Below are 26081 nucleotides of genomic sequence, written 5' to 3'. Positions count from 1 at the left end.
ATTATTATTATTATTATTATTATTATTATTATTATTATTATTATTATTATCTTTAATCTGACGGCTCTCCTCCAGCAGGTCATTCCACGGTTTTGGAGCAGCTAATGAAAAGGTCCTCTAGGGTGGGATTATATGGGAAGAGTAAATTATATGTCAAATAACATCATCGAAGGCTTTTCTACCCATCGTGGCGCCTGAAAGCTTTTATTAGGACATAAGTAATAATGTTATGGAATATCATCTTGGAACATCCTGGGACTGGTAGTTAAAACCAGGATGAAGTGGAGGGCAATGGATGTACACACATGGGATGTCAAAAATATGCATTTTTCGTATCTAATGAATGTAAGAATTATATATGTTTAACTTTTCCTGTAGCCAGTCCATGATGGGGAAGAGTTTCCTTTGTCCAAAACCCTATAAAACCATAAGTAACTTTGTGTTTGAGGGCTTCAGAATTCTGGAAAGTTATTATGGCTTTCTGGGATGCAATGGCATTCCTCTGCATCCCTTTAAAATGCTTTTTAAGAGATGGTGGGAGTGGGGTGAAGCTCAATGAGAGGAGGAAAGAGAGAAGCCCCAGGATTTTATTTTAGTTTTTAAATTCAAATTTCAATTTTTAAAAAATTAAATAAACAAATAGATTTTTTTAAAAAATATTCTTTTTAAATTTTCTTTAAAAAAATCACATCTTTATTTATGCATAAGTAATTTTTAAAAAAATTCTTCAAAAACATCACATTTGAACCAACTCTTCATTATGTATAAGTAAATATTTTTAAATTTTTTTCTTTTAAAAACATCACATTCTTCATTATGGATAAGTAATTTTCTTTAAAAACATGACATTTGAACCAACTCTTCATTATCTATAAGTAAATGTTTTTAAATTTTTTCTTTAAAAACATCACATTTGAAACAATTCTTCATTTATCTATAAGTAAATATTTTTAAATATATATACATATTCTTTCAAAACATCATATTTGACCCAACTCTTCATTATGTATAAGTAAATATTTTTTTAAAATCTTTAAAAACATCACGTTTGAACCAACTTATATATAAGTAAATACATTTAGGTTGCGTATATGAAATGATATCATGTCATATATCAAACCTACCCAACAATTAAAATATTTCAACCATAACATAGCACACACACAAAATCTTGCATGTTTTCATATATCTCAAGCAAAACATATCAACTCTCATCCTAATCATCCCCTTCATCCTCTCTCCTTCTTCCTCATTTCCTTTTCATTAAATTTTTCTTTAAAAGCATCACATTTGAACCAAATCTTCACTATGTACTATGTATAGGTAAATGTATTTAGGTTGTGCATAGGTATAGTTTTAATTTTGCTAGTTGTTTATGCCACAACTGTTATATTACATTCAGTGGTATATGGGAATTATGAGTTACGTTAGTGCAAAAAAGCATTACAAAGGATTTTGTATGGTGTGAAATGGGAGGAGGAGGTTAATGAGGAGGTTGGCACCGTAAGTTACTACACTTGATGACACCAACCCTAAGAACGAATGTCACTGGCTCAGGAAGGGATGTTTCTTTCTGGAGTGTGAATGGGAATGTAAATGGCCTAAAAGTAAGAGGGCATCTCCTGCTCTGTTAGTAGACTAGTATTACCATGTACAAAAGGGTGGCCATCCAATGGGATGGCAACTAGGCAGCAGATGGTCACTGATGGTGTGTTTGTGCGACAGTGCGCATGGATGGTGGGAAGGCAACAAAATAACTACCCAGCAGCACAGCTTGATGCCGCACCATGTGGGCAGGCTATGCATATTCAGGCTGCCTTGGGAGCAACCCTGCAGTCAGCAAGGTTTCAAACTGCTTTTGGAAAATGCAAGTTCAATCCACTTTTTCCTGCCCATCTGTTTTACCCCTCAGTTAATCCTTTGCCATCCTAGTTTCTCTGCTGCTTTTAAAATGTCCCAGTTTCTCTTCATCCTCCGCTGTGTATTCAGCTTATTTCAGTTCCTGCAAAGTTCAAAGTGCAGAGTTTATTAACTGAGTAATTAATGCTCCAGGAGAGATAGGAAAAGAGAAATCTTGCTCTTCCCAGTTGGGTTATTTGTTGTTGTTTTCACTCGCACAGACTTTCCTAGACTCAGTACATAAATTCCCAGGGTTTCTTTTCTTAAATTATTAGTTTTGTGTTTGCCATCTTGTTGCCTGCCCTTGATGTTGCTTGGCCATAGATGTCCTAGTTTCCACATGAGCAAGTCATGATTGAAATGTGACCTCACTCCAAAACAAAATCTCATTGATTTCCATGGTTCTACTCAAAGGATGACCAATTCTCACTCCGAACAATGGCTTGGGTGAGTCCTGCATGTGCACTCCAGAATACTAAAACAAGAAATGTTTCTGAATGCAGGAAGTCTGGAAAACCACACTCTCAAGTCTTAAGACATTACACAGAAACACAATTCAGAACCCTTGCAGTTTATTTGCTTATGCAAATGTAGCTTTGGGAAGAGGGCAACTTGGATTTGAAAAGCAGCAGGCTTAATTCTTTCTCTGCCCACTAGACCTCCATTCCAATTTGTCTCCAAACAGCTTTTGCTCCAGCAGCATACCAAAGCATGTTCACTCTGGAAACAGTGCCTCTGGGACCTTGGAAGGACAGAAGCGCCAGCACAGAAAAGGCAGCAGGTGGGAGAGGCAAAGGCTAAACATACCCCAATTCTTCTTACCTGCAAGGAAAGTCAACCCCTCCCCAAAGGATTTTCTTTTCTTTTTAAATGGCTGCTAGAGTTATGTTCCATGCATTTGACTGCAGTATGCTGATGGCATTCAGGTATATGCAGCCACAGGACCTGCAACTAGAGTGTGCTGCACTAGGATACAGTTGGTGATGGTCAAGAAAAATACAAGATCCAGAAAATTATAGATCTTCCCAAAAACCACACACTTAGCTCCATTTGACTGCCGAGAGCAACAGTGGCCTCATTCCATATCTTTCTGTTTAAAGGATGCTGCCTCTTGAATATTAACAAACCCCAGGGTCCACGGGCTGCTTGCCACATGCACAGAATGGCAAGAAATGTGTGTGTACCCACATCACCACTCCCAGAAAGAAAGAAAAATGAAGGGAATGGAGAGCAGGTCACCATTCATTTGCATGTGCTTACTCATTCAAATGAAGGTTTTGCCTTTAATCTGTTGACTGGAACAACAAATAAAGAAACCTTTAGTGACAGATTTGCAACCTCAGATGTGTGGAACCCAGAGGAAGCAACAAGTTAGAGACTCACAAGTTGGAGTTCTTTTTTCCCTGGAACAAATTGATGGGAATACCTCCTTGCTTATTTCTTGCTTACTTCTAAAGCTAGCAGACAATTTTAGCTTTTGGGATTATGATGGCTTTCATTCTAATAATAAAAACATCAGGAATGCAAAGGTGGCAGTGTTTGCTGTTAATGCCAGAGATTGGAACCATTACTCTTTCTTTGAACTTCCTCCCGCCATTAGCTATGATGGTAAGAGGATTCTAGGAGTTGTGACCAAAAAGGATAACTTTTCCAAACTCTGGAGATTTTTGAGACCTGGAGATTGCAGAATAATAATAGGTCTTTTAACGTTTACTTTTAAACAGCTTTGTATCTCATGTTTTAATAATACAAAAATTTCATCCATCACTCTATTTATATCCTGACTTCTTCCCAGGATGGGATTTAAGATGGCTTTCATATTTAAAAAGAGAGATAACACTATAGTAAGTTTTTAAAAATAATATTAGTTTGTGTTTGTTTAACAGCAAAATTTTCTCTCTCAGGTAAAATGCCCCAGGCATTTGGCAGCTACTGCATGATCTGAGCAAACCTCAGGTTCTGAGTTGCATGGTTCCCCTTCAAAGAATAGCACTGTTCTGATCATTCAAATCTGCATTACAAGAAAGTACTTCTCCCTGGAGACAGGAGTGTCAACAGAACAAAAAACTAGGCTCATTTGGAACCAATAAAGAACGAAGCCAATACTGGCTGATGCAGATGGAAGATTGATTAAATATAGTCTTTGAATATAGGAAGGAAATAAATTCATAACTGGAGAACTGACTGGATGTGAATTAAGAATGAATTTATCAACAAGTTAGCCAAGAGGTTCACAAATAAGTACAAGTTCATACCTGTTATGATTCATGATAAAGATGAAATTCTAAAACATCAAATGCACTGGCCTATTGAAGAGTGAAGGGGAAGTGTGGAGTACACCCAAGTGTGTGTATGTGTGTGTGTATTAAATTAGTCACATCAATTATTTTAATTCTGGGGTGGCAATGATATCATTTATCAACTATATTCATAAGCATTTAACATATTAACTATAGTTGGTTTTGAGTATATTTAAGGCAGGGGTGTAGAGCCTACAGTTCTCCATATGCTGTTGGACTCCTCTCCCCATCAGTCCTAGTTAGCCTGGCCTGTGGACGATGAGTGATGGGAATTGTAGTTCATCCACATGTGGAGTGACACAGATTCCTCACCCCTATCTTAAGGAATGAAATCCACATATCATTTTCAAACTACGTAAGGAAAGGCTTTCCTTTCTTACATATTCACTCATCTATAACCTGTTTTTTCTTACATATAAATTAGCAAGCCTCTAAAAATTGGATCTGTGATTGATGGTCTGCTTGGTGGAGAAAATGGAAACAAGAAAACAATCATGACCTGTGAAAGCAGTGGAATGAAAGTGGCTGAAACTAAGGAGGTTTAAAAAATCCTGTCTGTTGTGCTGGGGTAGATGAATGGCATTATCATCTACTTCCCAAACTGTGTGCATATGATGCTGCCCATTGTTGGCATTGTTTTGTAAAAACGACTTTTAGAAAAGGGTGCATCCTGAGGTATTTGTGAGGAAGGTGGTTGAAGGAGCAAAAGATCTAGTGAGTATCTTCTCAGAACTATGCAAGGATGGTCCCAGGAATGAGTTCAGATGGGGTGCATATGTGTGTGCCCTGGAAGCATCACATCTTCTCCTATTGCCCTTTCCCAGCTGACTATGCCCCATGTTCATTGGTAAGTTGCTCCTCCTCCTCTGTGGGTGGTCGCTTTCTCTTGAAAAAGCCTGTCTATTGGAAGAAAGAAGAAATGAGAACATGATGTGAGTAAAACATAGCACTCCATGCTAGTAAAACAAAAAAACCCACATAGTTTCCTGTTCTTGATGCACACATAAAACAGCATCAGCTAATATGGTATTGTCCATACAACTTGGTTCTGGTGAAATTTCCTGGACTGTTCCATTGATCTCAGAAATGTCAAAGTCGAAAATTCACAGATGGCCGGCAACCTGGGGTGGCTGGTGGCTGCCATGTTTCATGGGCTGGCAAATCCATTTTGTGTTTTGCAGTCTTATTGCACAAGAAAAGTGGAAACAGAGCTGGAAAGAAGCTATGCTCTGTGTGCCTTACCGCATGACATCATAGTGCTTCAGTAATACAACATCATGCAGTAAGGCACAGAGAAAACAGCTACTCTCTGGCTCTGTTTCCACTTTCTTTTCTCATGTGATAAGGCAGCTGGTGTGAAATTTAAAAAGAGTTATCCAAAGTGCTGAATTTATCTAGGGAGGAGGCATCTTGGATAAATCCTTTAAAGTTCAGACTAACTCCCAGAGTGGGTTCATCAACTCATGGACATGGGAGCTATCAGCCACCATTGCAAAGAACCCAGTGCCTTGTTTACAAAGCTATTAGCACTTCCAGAAGGCTTCCCAGGATTTTATTAGCTTCCGAGAGAAGCCATACATCCCACTTGAGTTTTTGTTGAAGAAAAAAGAAAAGGTTGGTCCTCCCCCCCACCCAACACACACACACTGTGGCTTATTTGGGATGGGGGCTTTGCATATCTTGTAATGCAAAGCTAACACAATATTAACATATTCAGGGGTAGTTATATTGGCCATACAGCAAAAAACAACAAAAACAAATTCCCCAGTCCACAAAAGAGTGATACCTTTATTGGCCAATGTGCAAAACACACCATGCAAGCTTTCAAAGCTCCACTGGCTTCTTTATCAGGCAAAATATATTATCAAAAAACCATACTAGAGAAGAAAAGTGAGTTACAGGCCTACGCTTTGTGTCTGATGTTGTCTCTGTTGTAGTTCAGCTGGTTTGGAGGGATATAAATGCAAACGGAGGCCACTCCTCTCTTGGCCTTGTGGGGACCGAGTTTAAATTTTACTGCCCTTTGTCTGAGTCTGCATGTGGCCAAGAAAGGAGTGGCCTCTGCCTGCATTGAGATCCCTCCAAATCAGCTGAACTACAACCAAAACAACACCTGATACAAAATGTAGGCCTGTGACTCTATCAGTGCCACTTTTCTTCTCCTGTATAATTTTGAAACATCTTTTGCCTGATAAAGAAACCAGTGGAATTTTGAAAGGTTGTGTGATGTGTTTTCTGCATTTTGGTTGGCCAACAAAGGTATCCTCTGTTGGGAATTTTGGATTTTGCTTTATTTTATGATATTAACATGTTATAGTCATTGCAATAAAGGTAGCAGTAAATCAGCAGACAGATCCCACAACAAGGAATGAAGTGGATTATGGTTGTTTCTTTTTCCAGTAAAGTTGAAGCTCTTCATTTTCTCTCCTTTTCAACTACTTCTGTGTGACCAACAGCTGGTGGGTATCAGAAAGCTCTCCAGTAAGGTGTACACCCTGGCTTGTGTCACACATGGGTGTGATATTTTGGAAGGTCCAGGGGCTAATACCATACTGCTACTTCTCAATGGAAAAACAGAAATAATTATTCTTCATCAGAGAGAGCAATAAGGGGTCTATGAGTTACGCAAGAAAGAGACTACACTTTGCCAACCTCTAATATAGGATAACACCCGGCCCATAAACAGGCTCTCTCTCTTTCTCTCCAGGATGTTTACAGAGTTAAGGAGGCAGGTATCTGGGATTTTAGCACCCAACGTGGTTCTCCATGCACTTTACTCCCATCTTAAGACCTGCCCGTCCCTCTCATGGTTGCAATTACCTTCCAAAGAATTATAATAAAGGTTGCAAGAAGAAGAAGTCCCACCAATACAGCTACTATGATCCACCATACAGGGATCTCCCTCTCAGCATCAGGATTCACCCGCTCCACTAGTGTTTCAGCCTATGTGGGAAAGAAGAAGGAAAAGCCAAAGTCAAACAATGAAAGAACTCAACTTCACTTGAAGTAGGCCAGGCCTCCAGATTTTGCTCAAAATTACTAGGAAATGATGTTTATCTCCAGAACAGGCAGTCCTCCAGGCCTGGCCTGGAATCCAAGAAGTGATCTTTTCATCTCCAAGAAGATCTGGAGATGAATACTGGAGATGTGACAAGCCACTCCTGTATATCCTCCAACATATCACAGTTAAAAACCAGAACACACAAAGCAATGAAACCTAAACTTCAAAATAGAAGCAAATTGTGGAGGAAATATTTTTGTTGTATGTGCCTTCGAGTCATTTCCAACTCATTTCTAGCATGACCCTAAAGTGAACCTATCATGGGGTTTTATTGGCAATTTATGTTCAGAGTCTTTGCCTCCCTCTGTGGTTGAGAGAGGTGACTTGCCCGAGGCCATTCAGTCGGTTCCCATGGCCAAGCAGGGACTCAAATCCTGGTCTCCAGAGTTATAGTCCAATGCTGGCTCTCAGGAAATAGTCTACTAGCTTTATATCTGCTTGTAGTTATTCAATTTTCCACCCCATCCCACCCCAAGTATTCTTAGTTATGGCAGCTGAGGAATTACACTGTGCTGTGGTCATGTTGGGGAATAATAAACTATTGAATCTGGCAAATTATTACTTAGAACTATTGTCTTAAAATGAATAAATTATGACTATGATTCTAAAAAGATTAAACTCCTCAAAGATTAAACTCAAAAGCAAAAATCTGTGAGAATTTTTATTAAAGCACTTGGCATTGTGAAATGTTTGCCATCCCAAAATTTTCTTCCCTTCATTTCAGCAACCCTTGTTTCAAGACATACCAGAGAAGACCCACTTGGTAGAACCTCTGGCTGTATGTGGTACGGCATCCCTGAAGTGTTGAACCAGGCCTGAGACTGGATAAGAAACTGTTCCAAGGGTCGCTGTAGTAAAACAGTTGCCACAGACAACATGTAAATCTCATTAATCTGGGACAGTGGGGAAGCAGGGGAGGGAGACAGGATATACAATAAAGAGAGTGACCATGTGAGATTAAACCTTGCTTTTAAAAGGGAAAGGAAGACTGCCCTACTCCTTGGTTCATATGCAGGCTTTGCATCTCCCCAGTACAAGTTCCTTATTCTTACCTCCAAAGCTTAATGTGGATGTTTGGCTCCAAATATCTTGGCACTCAGCTGATTCATTCTTTCCTATGATCATGGCTCTTCCAAACATCCATCTTCTACTTCCTTACAACCCTCACCAAAACCTACTTCTTCTCCAACTGATTTTTGGCAATAACCGTTCCTGCTTCCATGGCTTACCTCATACTTTCTGGAACCAGAACTTGGGAACTGGAATTGTACTTTTTTAGATTAAATCTTCTAGAATATCCAGGGGTTATTCAGATGGTGAAAACAATCCAGGATGAATCTGGGTTAAATCTCGATTGTTCACACGCATCCTGAATGCACTCATTTAAGTTTGCGGGAGCTACCAAAAAACCCACTTGATCCAGGATTGGGGTATTCCCCGAGAGCTTAAAAAAGATCTGCATCATCAGTCATGTGAATAACTGATGTGAATACACATGAATGGACCCGAATAAAACTCTGCATGTCTTGAATATGTTCCAAATGTATTCCTCTTGTTGACTCCATCTTTATTTCAATGCATGCATGTGTAAGCAATGGAATTTGCAGAGATGTGCATCAATGTGGTTCCATAGTGGGAATAACAAACCAGGAATGCATGAGTGAGCTAAAAAAAAATACCTCCGCATCTGAATGAACCCCCCATGATGCTAGATGAAATGTTCTGGGAAGTACAATAAAAAAATGTAACTTTCCCAAGCTCTGACAGTGATTGTAACTTAGCATAATGGAAACAATCACATATCTTCCCCCCCCTTCTTTGTTCTCCACCCTCCCTTTTCTCTGCTGTTTTTCTTTGTCTATTTTTATACTGCAAGCTCCTCAGGGCAAGGACCTATCCTCTTGTACTCTGCACAAAAGCATGTAAAGCATGACACAGGCTCATGGTATATAAGGCAAACTGACTTTTTGGCAGCCACTTGACAATGTCATTTCAGGTCAGGGGTAACAACAATCATGTGGGGCTTGGCACTCATAACATTTATTTTGCCCATAACATCTATTCCAAGAGGGCTTTGTTTTTGCATCCCTTTTGGGATGGGACATCAGCAGACGGAATGGAAAATTTTACCTTTTTAAACTACAGCTCCTATCCAGCATGCCCATTCCCTCTTTCAGCAGAAGCTCCTTCCTTACCTCCTGGAAACTCTGCAACCATAGAATGGCATGGATAGTCACCATAGCTCCTTGCCCTCTCTCAAGTAAGCCCACACGACAGCGGAGGACTGCACATATTTGGCTGCTACAGTTCTGTACGCAGATAGTATTAATTAGATTCCATTCCATTCAAAACAGGTTAATCAAGATGTTCACCCTACAAGGTCTATAATTTGTAGGGACTCCAGGTGCAATCCTATGCTACAGATCAAAGGTTGGGAAATGTACTGGGGGGGGGGCCGAGTTGGAAATTTGTTTGAAAACAATCAGCTTCATAGATTTCATGGATATGGGTATTTTCAGCAAAGTATTAGATAACAGGCAATGTTATGCTGAATTTTTACCTTTGTGAAGTTTCTAATGTACAGAATATTTGCCTCATTCGTTTTCAGAAGAATTCCGCATGGCAGATTATTCACGGTATCCCAGCTTTACAGAAAGGGAAAATGAAATGCGGACTTGGCCCAATTTCTGGGGATGTGGACATGAGCTGATGTGAATGGCTTTGGACCACACTACACTATGAAATAGCCCACAATCCCCATAATGTCTCACCACCAGCACAGGTTCCTCCAGCGACGCTGGGCTCACATCACGCTTCTGTCGCCAGCGCCCTCTCTGACCAGTCATATTGGAACTGGGGGTAGTCATGGCCTCTTGGAGTTCCAGCTATGATGAAAGATACACTGAACAGGTAAAAAAGCAGGCAGATGTATCTCAAGGGCAGCAATGCAAAGCATCTCTCTGGCTATATGCCCTGAGACAACCGGAAGCAACATAATTTCAAACCTGTAATATGCAAAGGGAGAAAGTGTGGTCTTTCAGATGTTTTGGGGCTGCAGCTCTCATCATCCCTCACTATTGATTATGCCAGGCAGGGATGATGAAAAATGTATTTGAATAATATCTGGAGGATTGCAATTTGTTCCTCCTCACTGTAATTGCATGGGAATGCAAATCACATGTATCCTCTGACTCAAATGTAGCACAGGAAAGAATAAAAAACTTTTTGACTATAACTTCCATAATCTTGCAGTCAGTTGTTATGTTGAGTGTGGCATTCTTGGAACTGTAATCCCCAAATTAACTTTTACCAGCTGTGCTAATGGGTTACACCAAAAATTTAATTAAAAAGAAGGAAGATGTGGCACCGTATAGGGGGGAATACCATTTGTGAAGGAGAACAGGTGGGAGTGCCTCTTAAACAGATGTACACACAAGTAAAGGGATTGGTATGTGAAAGTACTCCAACATAAACAGAAAACATTCTTTTAAAAACAAATTATGTGATTTCCCAGTACTCCTACCTTGAGGGGGTTGGTCTCATTCATGGATGAGCAGGTGACGTTGCCCTCGGTGCTCACCCTGGTGATGTAGAGCAAGAAGCTTTCCCAGAACTTGTTGGGGAAATCCACAAGGAGCTCAGCCCCAGACACAGTGCTAGGACCCGCATTCTGCAACTGGGAGGGGCAGAAAATTAGGGGAGTAGGGCCAACCAAGGAAGGGGAACAGCAATGGAAGGGGAACAGCAACATGGTGTTAATCTACCTTTGTGAGGTTTATAATGTACAGAATGTACAAGGAACATGGAAGACATTGCAGACTAAGGCCCGTTACAGACGGGCTCTTGAGGCGCCCCCATCAAGTGCTAGGGGTTGGCCGGGGACCTAGCGTCCACACCAGCCTCACCCCTAGCACGTGACGGGGGCGTAATAATGGTAGCGCCCTATACACACAGGAGTCGCCATTATTACGTGTCGGATGCATAGCGTCTGCACGTCGCGCGGCGCTTATGACATTGCGAGTGCGCCACTGGCGCCTCACAGTGTCATAACCGCGCCGCAGGAAGAAGCACCATTTTGGGGCTTCTTTTTTGCTCCACGCGGGAGCTGCACGGTTTGGCTGCTGCGGCTCCCTTGCGGAGCAACCAGCAGTGCAGGCAGACCACCGCTTTTAGGCGGTCTGTAATGCGCCTAGGTCAGCCAGAAAAATCAGCAGTAGCAGAACATGTTATAAACCATCCTGAGCATAAAATGCTATTTGAAAACACTGAAATTCTGGACCATCCCAACAGCTATCAGGTCAGAATGCACAGGGAAGCCTTTGAAATCTACCAAGACAACTTCAAGAGGAAAGAAGAAATCCTTAATGTTAGCAAAGTTTGTCTACTAGTCCTGAAAAACACTAAAATCAAGACCCAGCAAAATGCAAATAAAAAACCCACCCAGGGTCAGGGGTTTTCCCAGCAGACAATGATCACTAATTAAACAGATACTAATCCTCTTTGCATATCTTCCCACCCTGAGGCCTTGCTATTCAACAACAGAATACATAGATTAACGTGGAAATCACTCCTACCTACACAGGTTCACACAGTACATATATACCCCACTCCCTTCCATGCCAGCATTCTCTGAAGATGCCAGCCACAGATGCTGATGAAACATCAGGATTAAACTCTACTAGAATATGGCCACATAACCCGAAAAACCCACAAAAAACTATGGTATTAGTCCTCTGCATCCTGTTCCAAAGTTTGGAAATGTTACCTTTTTGGATTACAAATCCCAGATGTAGTTCATCCTGTCTAAGGAGTTCTGGGAGGTATAGTCCCCAAAAGCACATTTCCCAAGCTCTGGCCAATTCCAGCCTCTGCTTCTTTGTACCCACCCGATAGACATGTTCAACTTTGGGTCCATAGTCATCTACTTTCTTGCTCTTATTCTTATAGTCTTCAGTGATCACTGGGAGTACAAGGGCAGCTGGTGCAGAGATCCTAGGAGTAGAACACAGAGCAGGTGAGAATTAAATTGCTATTCCAACTTACTGCCCTGGGACACCACTTCCTCTAGGCAAAAGGAACTATGTGTTAAAAGGGTACGACACCCTTTCCCATTATGACTTCTGGAAGCAATGCTTCACCTACTGTTCTCATTCATGAGAGACCAGCAGGAGGCACTTTGGAAGACAGGAGAATCCAGTAGGAAAGTTTTCCTGTCCTGTATAATTTTCAAGTTGCATGTGTGTACATGTCCACACACACATGTCAAAATACTCCCCAATGAGAATGTCCCCAGTCTGTGACGATTACAGAAAAACAGCAATTGTCAAAAGAAGCAACTTGTTCTGCCCTTAACATCACCACCACTGGGTATTGCACTCACCCTAGCAGCTCCATCTTTGCAGCCGCCTTGACAGGGACTGGCAGTCGTACCACATTACTGCTGGAGTTGAGGGTATTCTTGCTGCAGGAAAAGGGTGAAGTCATATGGGAACCAGAACAGGGCTTAAATCTGAGCCAAACCTAGATTTTATTTTCAAATGGCAAAGGGGGTCCAGCCCTGTGACATGGAAAGTCACAAGTAAGGAAGGCTACTGTATACCTGGATGAGTTTTGTCTCCTACCATGCAGCAATTTCAAGATACAAAACCCCTGACCAGAGTGGATGGACATGGGACAGAAAACACTGGCAGTGGGAAGATTCAGTATTTAGCATAGCTTTTCCTTGGAAGGAGGAGAGGATAAATATGTCTACAGCAGAAGTGGAGAATATGTGGTCTTCCAGACGTTATTTGGATGCCATTACCCCCAAGCAATATGTCAAGTGATCAGAGTCACAGATTATGGGTCTGTAATCCAACATCATCTAGAGCAGAGTTGAGCCCTCCATATGCTGCTAGCCTGTAAGTCTCATCAGACCTAGCCAATGGTGTGGGCTGCTGGAAGTTTTAGTTCAACAACATCTGGAGGACTACACTCTGTCCACCCCTGATCTAGAGGGTCACAGGTTCCCCCAGCCTTCTCACAGGTTCCCCCAGCCTTGGGAGAAATTACTTTTTAGATTAAAACTCCCAGAGTTCTCAACCAGCATGGCCAGTGGCCAGACTCATGGATGATGGAAGCGGCGATCCAACAATATCTAACAGGAACAAATTCCCCACACTTGCCAGACTACAAGGAGGGAGCTTGTGCTCAAGGGCTTCAGACTCCATGGGAGAGTTAGCTTTAGGGATATGGGATGGTGGACCAGTTAGTTACCTCTTCAGCTGCAGCATGAAACTGATGGTATTTGCAGCATTTTCCAGTTGGCTGACACTTAGTTCTAAATCTACCTTGATCTGTAAATGAGGAGGAGCAGAGAGAGAGAGAGAGATGGAAATACCAGCCACAATGCACCAAGGGAGCAACAGCAGAGGACACACACAGCTCCCCCTCAAACTCACGTCAGGTAACAGCTTTCTAAGTCTGCCTAAGCACATTTATGCACATGGACGCCATCCAATTGTTACTAAATTGGTTAACTTGAATTATATGAATAGGACTGCCACTATGATTTTGCTTAATCTAGCATCTGAGTGTTGAGGAGCACTGGCATCCCTAGGGTTGGTGTCATTTGGTGCAGTAACTCATGGTGGTATCCCCCTATTGCCCCCCCCCCATTACCACACGATACAAAATCCTTAGTCATGTTTTTTGTACTAATGTTACTCATAAATCATAATGCCCATCTATCACTGAATATAATGGTAATTGTTGTGACATAAACAACTAGCACAATTAAAATGATACAATATCATATGCACAGCCTAAATGTATTTGCATATACTGTACATAGTTTCATGTGCTTAGAGTGAAAATTTGGTAAAATGTGATGCTTTTAAAGAAAATGTATTATTATTACTATTATTTTTAATTACATTTTTATTTTTAAAAACCTGGGGCCTGTCCTTTCTCCTCCCACTGAGCCTCACCTCACTCACACCATCGCTTCAGCATTTTAATGGGACACAGGTGAATACCACATCTGCCAAAAGGCAGATGTCTGAGGAGCAGTGGTGTCAACCCCTTCCCCAGGTTGTCACCTGGTGTGGTCCACACACCCTGCATCCCCCTAGTGATGCCACTGTTGTTGAGAAAGAGTTTAATGGTTTTTAACAATTGGAAGTCTCCCTCCAATCTTTGGAATGTCACACCATTCTGCTGACACAGTTCTGCTTCTTATCTATTCCTATCCATTGTCTCTACAGCTTTTTTAATGCTTTCAGCAGCCTTTCCTTCCCTGTTCATCGAACTGCTCCTATCCCCTCCCCAACCAAGACTAGCTTCTTAAATCAGTATTGCTGCTCCACATTATGTTGAGAGAAGCAGAGAGGTAGGCAACCTGGTAGCGGGATTGTATGATTCTAACTTCTGTGCTCAATTGTACATCTTTGCATTATAGGATCTTTTCTAGTTCTTTGATAGACATAATTCAATTTTTTTCCAATTTCCTGGCTAGAGTCCCTGTTCCTATCAATGTTTGATCCCAGGTATGAGAAATTTTTTTACTATTTCTATTTCCTCATTGTGTAGGTTGAATTTGTATAGATTCTCCATGGTCATTATTTTTGTTTTCATGTTCAACAGTAAGCCTGCCTTTGCACTTTCTTCCTAACATCTGGATAAAAGCATCTCATATCATCATCACTGCACCAATTTCTTGGTCCATGCTGCCCATCAGTGGCATCACTAGGGTTGGTTTCACCCAGTGCGGTAACTTCATGGTGTGACCCCCATGGATCTCCTGGGGAGGTGAATCTCACCCTGGGTAACTCAGCATCTTGTCACTGCCATCCCCCTCAACCAAGACAGCAAAGACAGGACACCCACCTTGAGCAAGAACAGTTTTTAAATTACATAAGATCTCCATCCTTAAGGAAAAAGGAAGTCAAAGCAAACAGCATGCCCCAAGGACAAGGGCAAAAAGGAGCCAAACAGATTGGGAGGGGGAGTCTGCAGAAGGGGAAACAGAGTGAAAGGTCTGTGGCTTCACCCCATCCTCTCCCTCCCAAAGGGGAATGGCATGCCATGAAAAATCCTCCCTTTCTTTCTGGGAAAAGGTCTTGGGATGCCTTACTGCTTACTAGTATCACTCCTCTGATGGTGTCACCCAGTGTAGTCTGCAACCCCCATAGCCCCCCTAGTGACATCAATGCTATCCATCCTGCATAAAGAATAACTGTTAAAGAATAGGTGGGGTCTTAATGTGGGTCAGACAGCAGAAATAATTATTGTAGAGTGGTAAGAGCTTCAGCACCTCCCCCAAACTCTCAACCTGTATTGCAATCACACACAGAGGAAAACCTTGAACTGAGAACCCATTCTCCATGTCATGACTAAAAACTAGAAACAGCATTCCCTAACTTGGTGCCTCTCCAAGTGCAGTAACTCCCATAATATCTGCTCAGTACAACACCTTATAGTCCAATACATCTGCAGGATACCAAGTTGGAAAAAGTCTGGCTTAAGATAACAGTGCCATTGTTCTTACAACAATTACCCATCACCACACTAAATCTGGTGTTTTTTTAAAAAAAGAAAACAGAATTTCAGGATCATTGGGTTTAGCTTCAAGTAAGGCCAGAATAAGAAACCAGTGTTGCCAGAGAGGAAAAAGCAATTGTTTTCCTGTCCTTCCAAGTTCAGGTGCATAGTACCTATATCTGATGAGGCTATTTGGGCACCTGAGGCAGGAAATCCACCAGTAAAGATACAATAGTAATATATTAAATAGCCAAAAATTTGATTCCCTTTCATCACCCAAAAATCAGTTGACTCAGGTGGGCACCACACTCAACATTATGGTAGGGCTTGCCATGCTTTGATGCAAGCTTGAGCTTGAGCTCTTTTTACAAATTAACCACATACCAATGTGCCAGCTTTCATTGGGTTGCCCACTTCACAGGCCACCAAGTGGGTCTCATTTTCTTTGCGGGAGTTGCAAATCAACTTCTGCAGGCAAGAGAGGAAAAAAAGGAAGGGGTATTAAAGTGTGAGTGCATGGAACACTGTCAATGATGTTGAATTATGCATCTTGGAGAATGCATCCCCAAAGAATTCTGCATGAGATATGGTGAGTGAGCATCATAAGAAATGAAGCAGAGCATCTTCCTATGGTTACTATTATAATCACTGTTCTTGGGCAATCTAGACAGAACTACATGATGGGTCATTTCCATCCACATGATCTCTGTCTTGAATGTTTTGACACTCCACTTTCCAGATTTGCTGAACTATCATTCCCTTTACTTCAGCCAGCATGTCAATTGGCTGCATTGGTTGGAGAAGATGAGAGACGCAACTCAGAATAAACATTATTACACTTTGCTAAACCTGAGCTATTCAAGATTTGGAGGAAGTCAGTCAATACTATTTACAATATGCCATTAGGACGGTGGGGTAGTGGTTTGGGCATTGGACCAGAATTCAAATCCAGCTCACCCATGAAACCCACAGGGTGAGCTTGGGCAAGTCACACAAACAAGTCACACATTCTCAGCCTCAGAGGAAAGCAATGGCAAGATCCCTCTGATTCAATATTGCCAAGGAAATCTTAGGATCATCATATGTCAGAAATGGCTTGAAGACACACAACAACAATTAGGATAAAGATAAAGCAAAGGGTGAATAAACCTACACATTTTTCTTGTCTTAATTCAGTAATGGAGGAAAGGGATTATAGGATTGCAGTTTTGGCAATAGCTGTGCAGAGATGTGAGGCCTGTACCTGTGTACTGCTGTTTGCTCTTTGGAAGTAAGCTCCAGTAGGAAGTTCAGCCACCAGCTCGGTCTCGTAGGCACCTTCACCATCATTCACTGCTGTCGCCTGGATGAGCAGCACATTGTCTGCCCCGATCAGCAGAGAGCCTTCATTCCTGAGACCCAGCCATGCCAGAAAATTACAGAGCTAAAGTTAAAAAGGAAGACCTCCTGCTATGTACCAGGAAACAGAAATAGCACAACCCCAGCATTGATGTAACAGTGGATGTTAGTTGAAAGCCATCTTCCGAATGCAGTTAGTTCCACAATCTTCAGAATGGAGTTAAAGTGAGGAATTGAGGCTGGGCACAGAACCAAACAGTGGGAACAACTGGCCAAGGAAAGCCAGTTGTCCCTTCTCCATCCATCAATGCCTCCTCCTCCTTTCTTTAGGCAAGACAATGGAACGGCACCTGCGGTCTTGAATTGTACAAGAAAGGGGAAAGGACCACCAGGAGGAAGACTGATTGATGGTGGAAGGGCTGTACTAGGCTTTCTCCACAGGCACTCTCAAGCTTGGAAACACCTGCACACAACTAGGCTGGCTCCCATCAGGCAAACAGTCATTTATTTATTTATGTATTGGTTTGTTTTATTTAGACTGGCCTTTTGCAACTGGCCTAGCTTTCAGAGGAAGGGATTTTTAACTGGAAGTGCACTATATTTTTTCCCCAATGGTATGTTTGACATCATCTTTTGTGCGGGTATTAGACCTCATTGCCACTACATAATAAATCGGTTTTCAAATCGATCTGAACAGGTTTAAATGGTCCTTGTTTACACTTGTGCCAAATTTCTGGTGCAGTTTGGCAAGGGAGTCACAGCGCTAAACCCATTTAAACCGGTTCTTCCGGATCCACAGAATTCACCACTTTTTTGAAACGAATCGGTTCAGTACAAGTGTGGATGTGCTGTCTATTTGTTTCAGTTTTTGTGGCACAGTCACCCCTATGAGACGACTCCATATTGAAGATAAACGCCATGCTCTTATGCCACCAGGGAGCCACTTTTAGACCCTGTCTGTTCTGGTTCTAATTAATTAAGTTGTAGGATTAATTTTAACATTAATTGGGAAATCTATGGAATTAAGCCACTTTAAGGAAAAACTAAATATTGAATAATTTAATTACTTGTGTATGATACTAGGCTTCACATTATTCAACCTTATCTAATAGAAAAGGTCAGATGCAGATCTCATACTACATAGAATTCAATAGACTGACTAGCATCAAGTCCAGTTATATCAATGGGTATGATTAAACCTGGATCCCACTCAATAACAATCACAATCAACATTTGTATAGTGCTTTCAAGTTCATCGTGGTGAATTAAATTGCTGTTAATTAAATTGTATTTTAATACTGTAATGTGTTTAATTGTACTTTAATATTAGAGCTTTAGATTTTTGTTTGTGTCTTTTTTATCTTATGAACTGCTCTGAATCCAATTTTTGTAAGAAAGGCAACAAGTTAGCAAGCAAATAGATAAATATTCATAGTTGTAATCTTTAATCCTCAAAAACAACCTGGTAAAGTAGCCTCTTCTCATTACAGCATCTTTAGCCATTTTTGGTTACAACTCCTATTACCTCTGATCATAGTGCGTTCCAACAACATCTGTTGGAATGTAGACTTAAGAAAGTCTAAAGCATTATTATTATCTTTCACAGCCTTATTGAAAGGAGATGGGGCAGAGGCTGAAAGAAACTGCTTCCTAAGGCCACCAGGTGAGTGCACAGAAGAGCTGAGATTCGAATTGGAGACTTTCTAATTTGTATCTCAGTCTCTTAGCTACTACTCTACTCTGGCTCTTTTTCATCCTTGTCTGTCAAGATGAACAGGCTGCTGGTGTTACAAGCAACAAAGCTTGAGGTGAGGCTATTACAATTTTGGACTATAACTCCCAGAATTCCAGCCAGCATGGCCATGCTATCTAGGGAATTTAGGAACTGTAATCCAAAACAATGTCATTTTCATGTTTTGGTAAAGGACTAGGTACTTACGTGTGAGCAGAGAGTTTGAGGTTTGGGATACAGATGTTGTCATCTCCACAGTTCAGAATAATATGAGTCTGTAGGTTGGAACAAACACACAGCACTGTTCTCCAACTACTTGTGCTCACACACCAGCTCTATCAGTTTTTACATTTGAAGTCACCACCACCTGAGACTTATCAAGGAGTAGGGCCTCTGATCACGTGCAGAGTGTATTTCTCTTACTACTTGCCAACCACAAGCTGCCCCACCATCCCAGAATTAGGAAGCTGGTCTTCTGATTCAGGAGATTCAGTTCTTTGTTAAGAATTCAGTACTTGTCTGAATGAAAATTCAACATTATTTATTTTGGAAACCTCTGCCCTACCTTTCAATAGGTTTCCAGGGCAGCTTATCCCCCCCAAAAAAATGAAATCAAGAGAATGAATTAGGATAAGAATGTTAGAACACCATGATATAGAAGTAGTAAGAAAACAAATCAAAGGAACAAAAAGGAAAACTCTTTGGAGTGGGTGGGGAATCTTACTTGCTCCTGGACCATCAATTGGCCATATAGCACAGGCTGCAGATCTTCGGTGTTGGAAGTTGACTTCAGACTGACGTTGAGACTCACTACAATGGGGCTCAGTTTGTCTTTGAACTCCGTCTCATCCTGCAGTTGGGAGAGAGGAGCAGAGAAGTGTCTCAGGTATCTCCCAGAACAGCCTTCCCCTCCCCAGGACCCTCTGCATGTGTTGGACTGCAGCTCTCATCATCTCCAGCCATGATGCCCATTAGCTAGGGATGCCCTCATGGCACAGTGGTTAAATGCCAATACTGCAGCCAGAACATTGTGAGTTCAATCCCAGAGGGCTCCAAGTTGACTCAGCCTTCCATCCTTTCATAAGTTGACAAAATGAATACCAAGCTTGTTGGGGGCAATTGGCTTACAGATCGCAAACCGCTTAGAGTGTGCTTAGCTCACTATGAAGTGGTATAGAAATGTAAATGCCATTGCTATTGCTATTGGCCCTACTAGCAGCTGCTGCTGTACAAGAGTTCCCCACCTCTCCCAATGGTGAGATGTTTGTTCAGAGGCAGTGCTACATAGAGTAGGCATGTTATTATTCACTAATTTTCTTCTCAAAGAAAGCAACATATAATTTAAACAAATGTCTCCCTGTTTATTCTGTGCAAAATGTACACCTGGCTGTTTTGTGCAGAAAGCGAAACAGCAATTTAGCTGGGTTAGGTTTCCAGGATCCCATTGTAGCCCATAGTCCGAGTTCAGCTACATTCATTGCTCCCTGACTCTCTCAAACTGTTTCAAATTCAGCCTGCAAAACTGACTTGTTTTCTCCCATACCCTCTTGCACTACAGAAGGCAGGTTCCGAATCCCCGCCAGGCAGGCAAATTATCCATTCAGAAAAGCATCTCCCATCACAGCACCCAAAGATTAAAACAATTCTGCCTACTAGGAAGCAGGGACAGTCACCCAGCAACAGGAATAACTGCATCTAGGCATGCACACAGACACTTCCAAGATCCTCCCTTTTTTCTCTGGCACGATTTTAACATCTGTAAGATAGGCTTCAAGCAGAGATCTGCAGTGAATGGTGGGGGCTACTGGAATTACATCTGTCACACAGCAATGAAAAGCACTCAGGAACTCCTCCATAAGAAAAAAATGGCAGAGGTAGGGATAAAGCAATAATTTTATTCTACAAAAAGCGGGAAGCAAAGTATTTCTTGTTAAATTAAGGCACTGTACAAGTTGAGTCTCTCTTATCCAAAATGCTTGAGATCAGAAATGTTTTGGATTTTGGAATACAGTCGCTCCTCCTAACTCACGGATCTCAGATCCACGACCTTGAAAATCCACGGGGAGGCAACCTCCACTATTTTTAATGGGCACAGGCGCATGCCCCACTCAAGCCTATAGGGCTTGAATATGCACAAGCCTCAGTTTTCATGGGAGGGTCCAGAACGGATCCACCGTGAAAACAGAGGACCAACTGTATTTGCATATATGTAAAAAGAGATATCTTGGAGATGACACCCAAATTCATTTAAGTTTTGTATAACCTTATATACATACTTTGAAGGTAATATTATACATAACTTTTTAATAATTTTGTGCATGAAACAGTTTGTGCACACTGAAATATAAGAAAGCAGTGTGAACAGTTTTGGGTTTTGGAGGATTTCGGAATTCCAGATAAAGGATACCCAACCTGTATTTATAAAATCAGAAGTGACCACTCTGTCTTCAATTCCCAGACATTTGAGGCTAGTTTAGGGTTGACCTCACCATGCACTCTGCATATACTCAGAGGCATCCTTCCTTATTATTTCTCTGCCTGTATGAGGCTGGTATTACCAAGTGATGAAAAATTATTTTTGGGACTGCAACTCCCAGAATCTCCCAGGCTACATACTTATATTGTAGGGCACTTTAGGTACCATACTGATAGAAAGGTGGGATATTAATTTGATAGACATGAGAGAATGCGATAGAGAGATGATAGGAGCCAGGGGGATGGGAAGCTGTAGTCCAAAAACCAATTCCTCTGAGGTCTCCAGCTTAACTCCCAGCTCCCACATTCTTTCATTCATACTTTCCTAGAGTCTCATACCTTCAAGTAGGCAGTGACATTCTGACACGTTTGGGGAATCTTTTGTGATAGTTCGAAGATGAACATCCGGCTTGACTGGCTGTTCTGCTGCAAGAAAACGCGCCGTCCAAATTTTTGCTTCATGCGGTCCAGCTGTAGCTCAGCATGCAGGTCTAGAAGAATGGGATGAAACTGGCAGAAAGCAGTGCAAAGGGCAGAAGTAGAACCATCCATGCTCATTTATCATTACCTGAGACACCAATCAACCCATATCCTGCCCATCTGTTGTAAAACATGAGGAGGCCACCCTGAAGCAAAAAAGATGCTTAATAGGAAAATTGGTGGCAGCTACCTAACTGCTCAGTAGACTCATAAATAGAGCCATTGCAACTGAATGACGCATTTATGATTTAGTCATGCCTCTCATGACCTGAAGTCATGAAGTATGATACTTCAATGACAGTTGGACAGACTATGTTATTTAAATATTTTTTAAAAGTCAAGAAAATGAAAACACAAATTTTTAAAGGCAGCACTCTCACCCTGAGTTCCCTACTCCTTGCTCTAAGGACTAGAAATAAAAGGATCATCCCTGAGACACAACTCCAGGCCCTATGATTTAGGAACCCTAAGTAGTTGTTGCTGTGTGCCTTCAAGTCTTTTATAACTTATGGCGACCCTAAAGCAATCCTATCATGGGGTTTTGTTGGAAAGATTTGTTCAGAGAGGTTTGCCTTTGCCTTCCTCTGAGGTTGGGAGAGTGTGACTTGCTGTTTCCATGGCTGTGCAGGGATTCGAACTCTGGTCTCCAGAGCCATTGTCTAATGATCAAACCACACCATGCTTGATCTTACCCTAACTATACCACAACCAAATATAGTTGATAACTCTCCAGATGTGCCTACAACATGTATCAACTCTAGACAGCATAGCCAATGGTGGAGAATTATGGTAGACACAATTCAAAACATATTGGTGACCATATTTGCCCATTCCTGTCCTAGGCTGGGTACCAGATTCCCCAGTCTGGCACCTCTGGATATACTGGACTACACTTCATATTATCCTCACTAGAAGGGAATAGGGCTGTCAGAGGTGAGATGTTGAAAACTGTAGTATAACCAATCTAGAAGGTGTCAGGTTGGAGAAGACTACTGTGTACTATTGATCAGTTTTTACAAATCAACACAAGTTACTTCCTCCTTGGTACAAGAATGGGACAGTCTTGGTCCAAGATCAGTAACTTTCATCTGTGCAAACCTAATGTGGTGGGACTTGTTAATAATACCCTAAAAATACCAAACCGCATCTAGTACTGGAAGCTATACAGGGTTAATCCTGGTTAGTACTTGGGTGGAAGAACAGCAATGAATACTAAGTGCTGTAGCCAATACCTCAGAGGAAGGAATGGGCAAAACCACCTCTGAGTACTCCTTGCTTAAGAAAACCTATGATACTTGTAGGGTCACCATAAATCAACAGGTGACATGAAGGCACATACACACAGTCCTCTATAGTGCCCTCTACTAATTGCAAGTCCTTCCACAAATATGTCAGCAGAATATTTTTTCTGGGTTCATTTCACTCTTAAGAGGAAACTGTTCTGGAAATATATGGAACTACTAAGGGGAGAAAGACTGAGAAAGAAAGGGAGGGAGGGATAAAGAATCTGTTTGCTGGCTTTAAAGAAAAGAAAAGAAATATTCTGATCATGAGTAGTTTTGCATTTTTAAATCATAGCTCCACCACAGCAACAAGGAAAAGCAGAGTTTGCTTGTGCTGTCCTAAAACAGTACAGGCTCATATGGGATTAATTACTATTACAATATACTTTTAAAGTTAAAAATAATAATACAAGCCTCTGTTGTCATGTACACATTTTGGTTTTGGAAATAAGAAGAAAAGACGCAGCAACAAACAACATTAACTCAGTTTGCCATTGTCCCCATCTTCTGCTGCTCTAGAAAGTCAGTTTCTCCCCCTTAATTACATGGTCTGCGGTCCTGGACTTTGGTCAGAAGCCCAGTCCTGGCTACCCTGTTTCCATCTCTTCCAGCAGCTAAGGCAACACTCACCAATTTTCTGTGGCATGCTTTTTCCTGACACTCCTACGCACATCTGGATTGTGAAGCTGCATAGCGGGTTAGAAAGACAATGAGGGCCATTTTGCACAATATTTTACAGCACAGTAATCCTAAACCTACTGTTGAATGTATGTTCAGTGAGGAATTAGCAACCCACTCTTGGAAACTCAGTGTGTGGAAGATGCGTGCATTATATTTTCTTCAATGTACACTAGCTTTCCCTGGCCTATGACTCTCCAGATGGAGATGATGTGAACTGTAGTCCAGTATATCTCAGAAACACCGGGGTGGGGGAAAGGAATATTCACATATAGAAATAACTGCTGACACAGACTTTGGGGAAAGAAGATGCTGTGTGGCAAAAGACCTCTCAAAGCAGTTACTAGAAACTCAGTGTCATCCAGGGACCTCTCTGTCCATTCAGACCTATACAGCTTTGACTTTTGCAGATTTGATTATTTGCAGTATTGATTAATATGTTCTCTCTAGGAATCTCTAGGTGTTCCAGCACAATTCTGCAAGAAGTTGACCATAGAGTTGTCCTGGAGAACCTAGAGGTTCCTGGAGAAAACATTTGTCTAGGGATTTTGAAGGTCCTCCAGCATTATTCTATGATCAACTTCTGGCAGATGTTGACCACAGAGTTGCACTGGAGGACCTGAAGATTCCTAGAAAGGTGTTCTCTTATGTAAAAAGAATGATGGTATTTTGTTTGCAGTTTTCCCACATTTACAGGGTCCTTCACTCCTAACACCAGAGAATGTGGAGGGTATGTCCAATCTCCTGTCTACTCCCTACCCTGCCCTTCTTGCTTCTTTCTTTCCCTCTGTCCTTGATAATGTGTTTTTATTCTTTAAAAAGAATACATAATGGAAACATGGTAAGCCAAAATTTATTTAGGTTCCATTCATTACATTGGTCTACTGTAGCTGGGAGACAGATCAGAGTGTTGGACGGGGTTCGAATCCCCTCTCTGCCACGAGACCTACTGGTTGATGTCAGGCATGTCACAACCTCGGCAAAAGGTAAATCTTGGCAAGAAAACCCAGGATAGGGATTGCATAGATCAAAGGCACCTTGAAGACACATAGAGCCTTATCACACTAGACAAATCCCGCTCAGAAACGGGATTTTGAAGGTAGAAACCCCCCACAAATGTGGCGTGTTTTTCAGATGCATTTGCACCAAACAGCAATAATGCAAAAATAAAGAGAATGGAAAGTTGACACAAATGACACCTTTTTACTTTCAGGAACTTCCTGAAAGTTCTACTATGTGAATATATTTTTGTTGCGTCCTACTGTTTATCTTTGTTAAAGTAATAATTATCATTCAATTTGGTTTTATTTTCTTCTTCTTTTTAATTGGGAAGGAGGGCCATAAATAAAGTACACAAACAACGAACAAATATCCCAAGAAAATTTCATAAATCATTTACCCAATGGAAACTAAATTCTGCCTTTTCCTTCTGATTTGTTACAGAAAGAAGTGTCTTTCTGAAAGGGAATCAAAGAAGCATACACTAACTGATTCTCTATGCAAAACCTGAACCTCTTAGGCACCGTGGGATCTGGGACAAGGGTAGTCTTATAGTTTGGTCAGATGGGGCACTGCCCACCTAATCTGCAAAACCCTTCCCAACCAGCAGATGGGTGAAAAATACACTTAAAACTTGCAAGGGCAGACATTGGGTATCAACTCAGAAGTAGCTGGATCATCCTCTGATGACACCTTGACTCACCCCACAGCCCCAGTGGGCATCAGACATCTCTTGAGCTCTGGAGTGAAATATTTGCTTTAGAATAAAGGTAATACCATTGCATCTCAGCTCACCAGCTGGCTTTTGCTCCTGGTGCCCCACAGGTTTTATCCTCTGGATTCAGTGCATCTGGTAAGACCAGCTGAGCTTTGACCACCACCACCGGCTGAGCTCTGAGGGGCACAAAAACAAAAAACACACACTCGCATATATTGATTAAAGCCTAGCACTGGCAGACAGTTATTTGATATTGGCCGAGATGTTGATTGATGCCTGAGACCACCATACACCATACTGCTTTCAAAGGACTAAGGCTGCATCCATACTGCAGAAACAATCTGGTTTGATACCACTTTAACTGCCATGGCTAAATGCTATGGAATTCTGGGATTTGTAGTTTATTGTGACATCAGAGCTCTCAGACAGAGTAAGCTAAGTCTCACAAAACTACAATCTCCAGAATTCCATAGCACTGAGCCATGGCAGTTAAAGTGGTGTCCAACTCAATTACTTCTGCAGTGCTAATGCATACTAAGCCTTCTCCAACCTGTCACACTCCAGAGGTATGGTGACAATGAACCCTACAGCAGCAGAT

General features: G+C 41.5%; 1 protein-coding gene across 1 annotated transcript in view; it reads right to left on the bottom strand.

Annotated features, from left to right (window-relative positions):
- Positions 1-2449: 2449 nt before the first annotated feature.
- ITGA2B (integrin subunit alpha 2b) overlaps positions 2450-26081 on the bottom strand; it is a 45433-nt gene continuing 21801 nt past the window's right edge. Inside the window, exons 15-30 of the mRNA XM_042474715.1 lie at positions 25561-25659; positions 23719-23774; positions 21665-21816; positions 19575-19700; positions 19058-19125; positions 17024-17171; positions 16165-16248; positions 13516-13595; positions 12641-12721; positions 12147-12252; positions 10784-10936; positions 10032-10145; positions 9456-9569; positions 8007-8108; positions 7020-7142; positions 2450-5099 (exon numbers count right to left, since the gene is read on the bottom strand). Of these exons, the coding sequence (XP_042330649.1) occupies positions 5028-5099; positions 7020-7142; positions 8007-8108; positions 9456-9569; positions 10032-10145; positions 10784-10936; positions 12147-12252; positions 12641-12721; positions 13516-13595; positions 16165-16248; positions 17024-17171; positions 19058-19125; positions 19575-19700; positions 21665-21816; positions 23719-23774; positions 25561-25659 (1678 nt within the window). The 3' untranslated portion in view covers positions 2450-5027. The remainder of the gene's footprint in view (positions 5100-7019; positions 7143-8006; positions 8109-9455; positions 9570-10031; positions 10146-10783; positions 10937-12146; positions 12253-12640; positions 12722-13515; positions 13596-16164; positions 16249-17023; positions 17172-19057; positions 19126-19574; positions 19701-21664; positions 21817-23718; positions 23775-25560; positions 25660-26081) is intronic.

The sequence above is a fragment of the Sceloporus undulatus genome, chromosome 6 (assembly GCF_019175285.1).
Source record: "Sceloporus undulatus isolate JIND9_A2432 ecotype Alabama chromosome 6, SceUnd_v1.1, whole genome shotgun sequence".
In the NCBI taxonomy this organism is placed as follows: domain Eukaryota; kingdom Metazoa; phylum Chordata; class Lepidosauria; order Squamata; family Phrynosomatidae; genus Sceloporus; species Sceloporus undulatus.
The sequence above is the reverse complement of the archived record's forward strand: the minus strand, read 5'-3'. Positions and strand labels throughout refer to the sequence as shown.